The sequence below is a fragment of the Vigna unguiculata genome, chromosome 2 (assembly GCF_037176805.1).
Source record: "Vigna unguiculata cultivar grain cowpea cultivar isolate G323 ecotype 2 chromosome 2, ASM3717680v1, whole genome shotgun sequence".
NCBI lineage: Eukaryota > Viridiplantae > Streptophyta > Magnoliopsida > Fabales > Fabaceae > Vigna > Vigna unguiculata.
Window position 1 is genome coordinate 24,792,767 of NC_140793.1, and position 12,571 is coordinate 24,805,337.

The 12,571-nt window shown below is 29.8% G+C and overlaps 1 protein-coding gene across 5 annotated transcripts; it reads left to right on the forward strand.

Annotated features, from left to right (window-relative positions):
* The first annotated feature begins 1,312 nt into the window (after positions 1 to 1,312).
* IQD29 (IQ-domain 29) lies at positions 1,313 to 6,807 on the forward strand. 5 transcript variants are annotated; one of them, XM_085669905.1, is made up of 7 exons: positions 1,313 to 1,472; positions 1,577 to 1,642; positions 2,070 to 2,196; positions 2,357 to 2,644; positions 3,037 to 3,225; positions 3,449 to 3,529; positions 4,302 to 6,615. In XM_085669905.1, exons 3-7 carry the CDS (start codon positions 2,098 to 2,100, stop codon positions 5,340 to 5,342), a joined length of 1,698 nt encoding a protein of 565 aa, XP_085526031.1. In that variant the 5' UTR covers positions 1,313 to 1,472; positions 1,577 to 1,642; positions 2,070 to 2,097; the 3' UTR covers positions 5,343 to 6,615. The 5 variants fall into 5 exon arrangements, with proteins under 5 accessions (XP_085526031.1, XP_085526030.1, XP_027913935.1 ...); XM_028058134.2 differs by lacking the exon at positions 1,577 to 1,642 and having other exon boundaries at positions 1,314 to 1,576; positions 4,302 to 5,304; positions 6,550 to 6,807; XM_085669907.1 differs by having other exon boundaries at positions 1,314 to 1,472; positions 1,577 to 1,611.
* Positions 6,808 to 12,571: the final 5,764 nt, after the last annotated feature.

Genomic DNA, 12,571 nt, shown 5'->3' on the forward strand with positions numbered 1-12,571 from the left:
ATTCAAACTCTACAACAAGACAACCAACACCAATTTTAGAGTTTACATAATTTCTTTTAACATTTAATGAAGTCGTTACTTTTTTTGTTGTTGTAAATTTAAATATTTTTATTTAAGCATTACATATCTGTTTACATTTTTGTCATTTAACAATCAAAATTTTATATCTTTTAATTTTATTTGATTAATTGTTTTATTAACTAAATTATGTAACTGTTATTTAGTTTAAAAATTTTGTGAAAATTTATGATTAATATAAAATAATACTATAAGTAATATAAGTTTATGATTAATTTCATTATTTTAATTAAAAATATGTTACGTAATAAAGACAATCCTATTAATGATGATATTGTTGAGATGAATAGAAGTAACCGAAAACATCCTAATCTTCTTCACGTGAAAATATGGAAGCAAGATTACAAAACAAAATAATAATTACTGACATAAATATAACAGAAAGAAACTCAATTTAAAAAATATAAAAAATTTTACGCAATAAATAAACAATTTTGTTAAATAAAAACAGATTTGTTATAAAAAATTTAAAATTTAATTAATCTCTTTTTAGGTAAGAAAATATTAGAAAAAGGGTTGTTGAATATTCGATAAATGTTGTTGTAAAATACAAAATGAATGTCTTACTAAAAACTAAAAATACATGTCAATTTAATTTTCTTAAATTAAAGCTGCGATAATATTGAAACCATGGAAACATATTATATTACAAACATACATTGTAAGATTATTTCCTTCTTCTATATTCACTTTTCATTTTGAATAAATTGTAGTTTATATTTGTTTGGAGAAACTTATTTATGAGAAACTTTAAAAGATAAAAGTAAGAAAATAAAATAATACTATTTATTCAAATTTAAAATTATCTTTTGCACAAATTAAAAATATAACAAAAGTTTTTATAATTTAACTTATACATAGATTAATTTTAAATAGATTTTTTTTTTGTTTCTAAAGATTTTTATAAAAATATTTGTCTAGATATACTAAAATTTAATAAACAGGAAATAACTTAAAAAAAGAATGTATTAATGCAAATTATCTTCAAAGTTAAAATATACTCTAATATGTATTTAATATTTTTAATGATTTAACTATCAACCGAACAGTTTAACTTATTCTTTTAATATATCCTTTAGTTTTAATTTAAATTAAAATATTTTAAATTCACTTAGTGAAATATTGTCTTAGAATACATACATATTTATGTTCTTAAAGAAATTTCTCATTTTAATTACAATATAGTTTATACAAATTCTTATAAGAAAGAAAAACGAGGTGGTTCTAATTTTTTTGTTCAAAATTGAAACCTCGTAAGAGGAATCTGTGACGTTTTGCTTTTCAGCTTCAGTCATACTTTCTCTTCCTTTCATGTCCCTTCAGGTTCTTACTGTTCCCTTCCCTGCAACCAAAAACGGCAACTTTGATCCAAACCCCAGCTTCAGCCATACCAAGTCTCTTCTTCCTTCTTATCCTCTACTCTTCCCAAATCATTCTTCTTCATAATACTTTTCACCAATTTCCTCACTTGTTCTCTTTCATTTCTTCACCATTGCAGGTTTAGGGTTCAGCTCCTTCTTTTTCTGTTTGTGGGTCTGACCCTCTTTCTGTTATCCTTGGTTTTGTGAGTTGTTGATCTGAATCTGCTGCATTGTGTTCCACCTTTCATTGGGTTGGGTTTTCTATTTTAAGATAAAAATTTATTGCTTTTGTTATTTTTGGGTTGGGGTTTACTGATCTTTATGCTATTTTAAAGGAAATACTTAAATTGACTATTGGTTGGTGTTGTGTAGAATTAATTACATTTTTTGTTCGTTTTGACTTCGGGTTAGAGTTATTGTCCTTTTTTTGTAAATAGACTTCACGGTTTGGTTTTGGATTTTTCAATTACTCTACGAAACTTTCTCGGTTCATAATTGCTCACTCATAGTTCCATTATTAATTGTACTTGTAAAATGCATTTACGTTACGGTATTACTGTCTTTAGTTTTAAATTTTAAATTTATGGATTGTGAATTTAATTTAGTTTGACATCTAGTTGAATCTTGCAGATTTTGATGCTTGAGTTCTGCGGTTGACATGGGGAAAGGAAGAAGTCCTGGCAAATGGTTCAAGAACTTACTCTTGGGGAAGAAATCGTCGGCAAAGTCTACTTCATCGAAGAAGAATGATATTTTTGTAAGTTTGTTGTGGTTGACATGAGTCTGTGTTTATGATTTGTTTTAAAAGAAACTACGGAGGGAGAAAGTCTCATTGTTGTTTTCTGTAATCTGTGTTTGTGAGTGTTTGAACTTTTGAAATACGCGTGTTGTAATTGTTTTCCTTTTTGTGTGTTAAGAAACCTTCAAGTAATAAGGATGTGGTGGTGTCTTCTGAGGTACCTGTGTCTGATTCACCTGCCAATTCTCTGCTGATATCCTCGCCTATATCTGGAGCTAATGATACCAAAGGAGTACTTTCAGAAAAGGAGGTAGTTAGTAGATCTGCACATGATAATAATGTTCTTTCAACTGGTGAAGAGGCCAAGGTGCAGGATGTTGCTAATTTTGAAACTCAAGAGGATCCTGAGAAACTTAAGCTTACAGAAGCAGCTATAAAAGTTCAGGCCGCTTGTAGAAGCTATCTGGTGATCACCCCTTCGCAGTTATTCATATAAATGCATTAGAAATAATTCCAGATACAATGCAACCACATTTATTTCAATTTTAATATTTGAAGTTTTCAGTTGTAGAGAAAAGGGAAATGTAGGTATTTCATCTATAGTAATTGTCTTGTCTATTCTGCATTTTATATTGCATTATTATTTGAAATTCTCGTATTTGATCAAGACTTGCCGTACTCATTGATTCTTAATTTGTAAACGATTTTGTGCAAGTTTCGTAAGCATTGAGTCTTCATTGGGAAGTTATATATATATATATATATATATATATATATATATATATATATATATATATATATATATATATATATATATGTTACTGAATGTAAAAAGTGATTCCTGCATTTTCATTGAAGGCTCGTCAAACATTTCAAACACTCAAAGGAGCCATACAACTACAAGCTCTCATTCGTGGTCACTTGGTTAGAAGACAAGCTGTTTCTGCTTTATACTGTGTGAAGGGAATAGTTAAATTTCAAGCATTGGCTCGTGGTTACATTGTTAGACGTTCTGATATTGGCCATGCCGTCCAGAAGATTTGTAAGGTAAAGGTGCTTTAACTAATTCATCACTTCAGTGATCTGTGTATTATTTTCCCTGCCATTCTGGTGGAAAATTTTCTCATTAATTTAGTATCCAAAGGTTTTTTCTACTATACAGTTGGTATCTTCTATTGACTTTAAGATTTTATTTCATCAGTGAATGTCTTCAGTTGCATTCTCCCTGCCTTTCTATTCACTAACTCCTTATTCAACATGTTTTTGTCAGGATACTCATTGTTCAAATTCTATTTCGGTAGTTTCATCAACACGGGAAGAGAAGGTGTCAGAAAATGTCTTTGTTTGCAAGGTAAAACTTGATATTTAATGCCCATGTCGGGGATAAATAGTTTATTTTATTCTCTGCAAATATCTGCAAGATTATTTATTTCAGTTAACTAAAACTACTGGATATTATTACCAGATAATAATGTTTGTGTCCATGATGAAGACTTCTTCCCTGATTTTTTTGTGAGCTTGGTGCTTTTCACTTTCTCCTAAGGTGGAGCTGTTTTTAAGGCTATTGTTTTAAAAGAATGATAAATTTGTCTGAACTTTTGGGCTCATAAACTTCTCTGTAGTTCTATCTGCTATGAGATTAAAGTTTTGAACATGTTTTGGTTGTGGTTCTTGGTTAACGATCTTGTTCCGTACCATATTTATGCATTTATTCACAGTATGCTTGTATTGAAGTTTATTCATCTTGCAATATTCGATATTTTTTCCCCAAACTGCTTGTCTTTGTGCTATGCATTGTGGAGCATGACATTAGTGTTCAATGCTACTTCTTGTAATTATTACTGTTGAATGGCTACACTAATGAGTTAGTTTTGGTCACCGAACCTCTAATAAATCTCATGGTTGTTGATTGGAAGTTGATTTAACAATTTTGTTGGTCAATTACCATTTTTACTTTACACACCAGTTAATGATTTTTGAATATGAATGGTATAACAAAGGTGCTGAACTAATAGTGTTCTTTTTATTGTTCCCTTTTAATTCATATTGTTCTGAAACTATGTTATTCCCATAATATTATTTTGGTTTGAATTAAATCTCATTCCGTATGTTATCCATTTTAGCTTCTGGCTTCATCCCCATATGCAGTTCCTCTATCACTCACCAGTGATCCAGCAGAACCTAACTTTGCTCGGAAGTGGCTTGAATATTGGACACAGTCACACTTTTGGGCACCTCTTCCTGTATTGAGAAAGAAATCTGACTCAGTATCTGATGAGAAAAATAGCAGTTCCCAGACAGTTCAAAGGGGACAAGTTAAAAGAACTACTAGAAAATCTCCTGCTGTGAAAGGTGACAATGGCTCTGTTTTAGCTGCTAACAGATCTAAACAGCGTTCAAAAAAGGATTCAAGCCATCCATTGCCTTCAGCTCAGGAACACCCACAAAAAGAAACTGAAAAAAGTAGTCTTGAGAAAAAACATGCACATGATGTTTCAAATGGATCTGAGGTTGTTAACGAAAAAAGAAAACACAGCAGTAGAAAGATTTTGGATCACACTGTCACCGATGTTTTAGAGCAGGTCCCAAATTCCTCTTCAGAGAAAATGGAAGATTTGACGGTGGCAAAGTCAGAAGAGTCTGATCCTGGGAAGGGTCATGGACAGCCAGCAGAAGATCAGAATGGTAATGAGCCACATAAGGATCCTATTGCTGTTTTAAGGACTAGTGTGAAGAAGGGTGAAAATGGAAAAGTTCAAGGAGTTGGTGAGGATCAGAATGGTGGTGATGATAATTGTATCAGTAACAATTGCCAGAGAAGAGCTTCACTACCTGCAAACTTCAATGATCAAGATAGTGAGTTATATACCACTCCTGTTACTCCAAGGCTTCCCAGTTATATGGCTCCTACGGAATCTGCAAAGGCCAAGCTAAGAGCTCAAAACTCTCCAAGATTTGCTACTGATTTGGTAGAAAAAAGCAGTACAACCAGGCGGCATTCACTTTCCTCCTCACTCAATGGAAAGTCAGGTTCATTTTCCCCGAGAGCTGAAAGGCTGATGGCCGTGAGTGGCAGAGGAGTGATAAAGTCTGATAGATCTCTGTCATCTTCAAGAGATGGAACCGGTAAGCATTTAAGACTGTTCTTTGCATTTATTAACTAGTTCATTGGGTGAAGCTCTGGTTTTGTGTCTCCTTCCCACCGACAACAGAAAAGAAATAGATTATGATAGACATTTTTGGAGTACATTAATACAATACAGTGACATGAATCGACATAAGTATCCATCTTCGTATATACATACTTAAATTATTTGCTTGTAGATAGTTGGTGAGCAAAAGTTTTGCCTATGTTATGAATGACTTACTAGTACTACAAGACTATTGCTAGACTACTAAAGCTCAGTAGCTTGTTTGAAAGCTATAGTTTTTCTTTCTTTTCCAATGCAAGCTACATTTTCTTTCTGGCAATTTGCAAAGAAGGAAATTCAGTACTCATACTCTCATAGGAATTAAAACACAAGCAATTAAGAGATGGAAGGCACATCAAGAATCAATCTTGAGATATTACTCTGGACATCTTCAACTTCTCTTGGGTTCCTGTTTCACCTTTGTCTACTCCTTTTGTGCCTTTTTCTATAGCCTTTAAGGCTACCTATTGTCAAGTATCAATGAAGCCTTTTATGTCATTTGTCAACTTGTGACAGAATTTCATAATTGAAAATAAGCGAGTAAAGGATTCATATCAACGAATGATTTTGTTGATATTTTCTCTTCTCTTTCCAGCACCAACACAAGAGTTGGGTCAATGACAATAACATTTTTGTAGGGAAAGTTGTTCTTGATCTATTAAGAGAGGTACAAGTAAAAAACATTTTCCTTGTAGAACGAATCAAATCTCCTTAATAAAATCTCTCCTTGGAGATTCTAGCAATGTGAAGGATTGCTGGGGTACCAACTTAGAGATCTAGAGTGAGACCTGAAATTTTAGGATACAGATTTGATTTGGTCAAATTTTGTCAGCCATCATGCATATAACTTTTCACCTTCCTAAAACTGGAGGTGCCTTGGATGTCTGCATAATATTTCAGATTTTTTTTTTCTAAACTTTCTATAAACACCATAATTGGCTCAATCTGAGGTTTGAAGTAGAAGTTACAATTAAAATAGATTTACAAGTCTCAATCATGATTTTGGTAATTTGGGTAACATTTCCATAAAATCCTCAACATTTCTAGAAAACACAACAGGAATTAATTTAATAGGTATAAATAATTCCCTTAAAATATGTTATAAGTGCACTCTGATTTATTATTTAGGCCTTTTCCTTGTTCCTTAATCACTGATTTCTTTGGACATTATCAATTTCAGAGAAGTTGATCCAACCTCAGTGGAGAAGGTGATTGATTCTACCTTATTTTTCAAGGCAAGGATGGTTGAAGGAGGTAAAAACTTGAACAGTAAAAAACATGGAGACTTACATTACAACATTTATTTACTTTTGATTTTCATTTCTATTTGTGGTCATGGATACAGAAAGGGATATTGTGCTCAGCGTATGATATCAAATTTCTTTTAATAGGACAGGAGTACTTGGTGGGTATATATATATTTACGGATTTAAGCTTATGTTCTTATTTTTATAATGTCTATTGCTAAAAACAATTACAATTTGGTTCTAAGTTTCATTTTCAAGTTAACAAGCTTTTTCAGATCAAATTTTGGAATTAAATTATGTGCAGTCCGAAATCCAGCATAGTTCTTCAAAAACATTTTTTTAGTTAAAAATATTCTCGAGAAAATGCTCAAATGAAATTTATTTATTTTTTTACTTTTAGATTCAGACGTATTATGATGGGAAGTTAGTGGCATCCGCTGAAAAATAAAATAAAAAAAAGTTGACGAGGTACATTTTTGGTGCAACTATTTCTCTTAAAAGATAATGATCGAATAAATTAGCGAAAATTTCGATTTTGAGGTTTATATTAGCATTTTTCATTCTTGCGATATTTTGGACCGACTCTAGAATGGCATAAGACGCCCTTGAAAGAAAACTAATAACAGACAATCATTGGAAAATTAATTATTGATATTGTGATTATCTTGACGTTTGTCCAGACATTTAATTTTATCACAATTCTTAATTATGGATTATCTAATTAATGATTATAAGTGTACTTTTATTCTTTTATAAAAAATAAAAAATGCTCCTTTTCAGTTGAAGTTTTATTTTTTCTTGGTCACTGATGTCTCTTATTCACCAAATTAATGTGATAGCTACCAAAATCATTTCGAAATTCATCAAATTATTGTTCACTACACATCCTTTTAAGTTTAAAATAAACCGAGCCGAACACACCCTTACACTAAAAGTATATACAATTTTAAAGAAGTAATTACTTTTACAAGAAGTTATTGCTTACTCATTTTAGTCAATTTCTTTTTTTCTTTTTTATTATTTTAAAACATTAACAGAAAAACATGAAAAACTATCAACAAGAGGCCAGTCTACTGTTATTATCCTTTCTGACAAACTACGTCCAGAATATTCGCTGGAATGAAAACTCACATAGGTAAGAAAACAAAATAAATAATGAAGAAATCGTTCTACCAATAAAATTGAGATAAAAAAAAAAATATAAAGAGACCAAATTGATATTTTGTTATGAAAATGAAAATTAAAGATATAGTTTAACTTAACAAATAAAATAATCTATTTTAGAAAAAAATAAAATAATATATTGTTTTTTTAAATGATAATATTTAATTTGTTAGAAATAAACAAAATTTATTAATTAAAAATCAGATTTTGCTATGCAATATTTTGGAAGCACCGAGCAAAATAAATAAATAAATAAATAAATAAATATATATATATATATATATATATATATATATATATATATATATATATATATATATATAATATTGGATGTGATATTAGGTTTCTTACATATAGGAATATAGGAACTCATAGTACAAATTGTTCTTCTCAGTATTACTATAGAAGAAAATTTCAACAATAATATCAAAAGCCAAGGTTAAAAATTTAAATATAAGTTAGAAATCCCAAGTTGAATAACTATAAGACATGTACCTGAGAAACTACAGCACAAACCTGAAGAAAGATGAATGAACAAGTTTTTTTCTTTTGTGTGTTAAAAAGCATCAAATGGCTCCTAGAGTTCCCCCAAACACTTCAATAGACAAAGCCTCACCAGAAATGAAACCTAATTAAGGTTGCTGCTAATGAAGTGGTCAGGGGAATTCAAGAGGACAACTGATGTTCCATTTTTGAATGCTACTATTCATTCTTTGCAAGACAATGCACTGTTTACCAAAAACATTCTTATTTATAGTGCTGTCAATCTGTTTCTTCACCTTCTACACACTGGCCTTTTGGTTAGGGAACAGTCACTGATTCACAAAAAAATCTTGTCTATGAACCTGGTCGGGTTTTGCTGTCAAGGGAGTATTTACTAATGGTATTGGAATTTCTCTCTCATTTCTTTTTGACATTATTCAGTGATGATGATATCTGAACACAATATTGCTTTACTTTATCAGTTGCAGAAGATGCCCAGGAATAATTTGGTCCATCTTTATGTTGCATTTGCCCTGGCTCATATCACTAAGGAAACACTTTCTAGGGGACTCTCAAGCTTTTCCCTGTGCATGTAGATGGAGGTTTTAATCTTGAGTAAATATATTAATCAAGACGAAATATTTGTTTAGGAACATTTTAAAAACAAGATTATAAAATGAAAAGTACGATTGCTACAAATTTTTTTCATATATTAACTACGGAATATTTCTTAATTATTTCTTATGTCCAGTTCTTTGTTGAAATTATTATGAAATATTTGATAGTTAAATCCAGGTAATTAATTAGGAAGGGTTGTAATCTCTCATTATTTTGAAGTTATTCCTCTTTACTTGAAATCATAAAATTTTATAAATTCTAATAATTTGTAGCTATTTTTTCACAAATTTGTTATCATAAATTTGTAGTTAATATGTTATAATTTTTTTCTTGTTAATCTGTAACTAATTTGTTACAATTTTATTCTCACTATTCTAAGACTAACTTGCTACAATTTGGTTCTCGTCAATCTATAACTAATTTATTGTAGTCATATTTTCGTTAATCTGTAATTAATTTGTCGTGTTTTTGTTTTTTTTTAATCTATAACTAAATGGTTGCAATTCAATTGTCGATAACTTGAAGCTGATCATTCACAAATATTATTTTGATAATTATAATAATGAAAGTACATGATTCTTATTTCTATGAAACTTATTTTAAACAAATTATATACTCTTAGTACAATGGTTCTTTCCTAGACCGTATTTAGTAAGCTTTAGATGAAACATGAACAAACCAAAGGGGTGTCTATTAAATTGGTGTAGAGGGAACATGAACAAACCACTGAAACATTCAAATATACGATGATGCCGAACAAAATTATTGATGTAATAATGAAAGAAAAATGATATATCAAAGGAGATAATATGGTGAGAGGGAACACGGGTTAAAACATGACATATGAAGTTAGTATAAATTACTAGACAAAACATGAACAAACCACTGAAATCATTCAAATATATAATGATCCTGAACAAATTTATTGATGCAATGCAAGAAAAATGACATATCAAAGAAGATAATATGGTGAGAGGAACACATAGGTTAAAACATGACATTCAAATAGCTTTTACTATGAAGTCAGTATAAATTATCAGACAGAACATGTTTGATATTTGCTGTTGGCTACGATTATCGTGCATTTCTGCTTCTACTAGTGTCAATGCTAATTTGAGGCAATAGAACTAATAAGGTTTTTGTAAAATCTATTTAAGAAATCAAATAGAAAAGAAGAAAGATTACAGAAGTGAATGACGAGACTATAAAATCCTTATCCAACATAAAAATTTATAATTATAAAAGTACACCATCTTCAAAATCACCTGCCAAGTAATAAAATAAGGAAGAATGAAAGCCAAATAAGTCATCAAACGAAAATCCTGTTTTTTATAAGCACTAAAATATTTTCTATTTTTTTTAGTAAAAATAATAGTCTACTGGAAAGAAAATACATAGCATTTGATTAAATATTTAGTTTGTAGATTTTATTTCTATGTTTAATAAGACACAGATTAAACTAATATATTTAAATAGTAATAAATGAACAATAAATTATAAGAACCTTTTAAGCCGTATTAATAGTGTATGTAAAATTGGTTTAATAGTGAAACTTTTAAGTCCTTTTGATAGTGTATGTAAAGGGCAAATTACATCGTTAAAATATCAATGTTCTAGTCACAATCTGAAATAACGCTGAAACTCAGTAACAAAATAACTCACAGTGCAGAAATTACACCGGTGTCTACTACAATAAAAATTGTAAATAATGATTAAATTTAATAAAAATAATAATTAATCACTATAATAAATAATTTAGATACTAATTTATAAATTTAAAATTATTGGTAATTAAATTAGTTTTAAAATATTATAATTGGTAACTAAAATAGTTTCTATTATGAATTTGTTTCTAAATTAGTCACTAACATTAGACACCTAAATTTTAGTTATCAAAAAAGTTAATTTTTAGATTAGCCTCTAAATAATTAATTAAAAAATAATTAAAATATCAGAAAAATACTAGACTTAATAAAAAATTTTAAAATAATAATTTTGTGAATTTTCAACTTATATATTAGAATCTTGAATCCCACTGAAGTGATGAGATGAGAGGAAACGTTGATGATATCTGAGTTTCCACATTTGAGTGACTTGCATGGTCTTGTGTTTGAGAGATGAATTGTAGCATTTATGGGAAAAAAATTGAATATTCCTTCACATGAAGGTTTGGTTGTGCTCTAAGAGGACCACTAGAGCTGCAAATAACGATGTTGATGTGGGCATAGTTGAAGCTGGTTAGTGTCTAGCCTCAGATGAAGAATGGAGAATACTCTAATGTGACGTGACGAGCCCAAAGGTCTCAAACCCTCTCATGCATCACATATTTCACAACTCCATGCACCTCTATTCAAACTTTCTTTATCATTAAAACACTCTCATAATATAAAGAAAATATATTTAAATTATAACAACTTTAACATAAAAATTATGTGAATTACCAGAAAAAAATAATTATCTTATTTTAACTAAACTGAACCTTAAATATCACAAAAGACAGACATTATAATACATCGAGTGTATAATACATTATAAGCCACAAAAAGAACCTTAAATAGTCTTTTATTTGTATACAATGAGTACATAAGTGATGTTCTTATATATAATGAATTGTCATAATAAGATTTTAATTCAGAGAATTGACAAAATCTAAATGGCCCATAGCATCGCGTCAATTCCTGAAAGCAAGGAACAAAAGCGAGGAGAATAGGATCCAAAAGAGGATAAGGAAGAAAAGGAAAAGAAAAAAATTATTGAAACCATAATGAATAGTACTAAAAAATGTTATTTGAAACCGCGGAGAAGATTTAAAAATAACAAATAATTCAGTACTGAAGCAAAACCCATACCAAATTTTTTCTAAATAAATAATTTGCAAAATAATAAAATGTATAAAATAGAGAAGGAAAGAACCAACAAATACCAAAACTTTTAATGTGTAAAAACCTCAAAATGGAAGGAAAACCCATGGGACCTTATTTAGTAAAAACTTTTACTAATAAAAATTAATGGATACACCACAAGTTCTCTTGGAGATTCAAAAGATCAACGGAGCACTATTCTCTTTACCAACAAGGTGGATAACAAACCCCAATAACTACTTTAAATAAACAACAGAGTGATCCCCAATATATGAGAAGAGGAATAAAACCTTTTCTCCAAGATAGGTTATCTGCACAGACTTGCACAAGTAAACCAGTTGCTCTTTTCTTCTACTTCACTCTATCTGATGGCTTCTAACCAGAGGCACTCATAACTTCTTTTACTCTCTTTTCTCACTCTATTATTATTTTTTTAATTCTCATAACAAAACCTTTATGCAAGTGTTGCATATTTAATATGCATAATGGATCGGGAGTCCATACAAAAATATCTCCTTTTATTTTTCTTAATTGAATCAGTGTGAACCCAATAAATTAGTGACCCACCTGACAGAAACTTACATTAACATTGAATAAGTATATATTGATGGATAGTGACCGTAATTAGGGTTGTAAAAAAAATTTCGTACATATAGGTATTTACAGATAAAATCTGCATTAGGTAGAAAATTGATATTGTAAATGGATATACCTGCAGGTAACATGTATGGATATAAATACATGTATGTTAATAGGGCGTGTAAGAGTATCATAATGGATACCCATACCTATTATACTCTAATTTGAATTAAGAAAAAATTAAAAAAAT

Bases quoted from the DNA above. Each gene is read 5' to 3' on its own strand.
- IQD29 (XM_085669904.1), top strand. From the start codon at position 2,098: ATGGGGAAAGGAAGAAGTCCTGGCAAATGGTTCAAGAACTTACTCTTG. The intron at 2,197-2,356 runs GTAAGTTTGTTG...TTGTGTGTTAAG, and splicing joins CGAAGAAGAATGATATTTTT to AAACCTTCAAGTAATAAGGA. The intron at 3,530-4,301 runs GTAAAACTTGAT...TATCCATTTTAG, and splicing joins AAAATGTCTTTGTTTGCAAG to CTTCTGGCTTCATCCCCATA.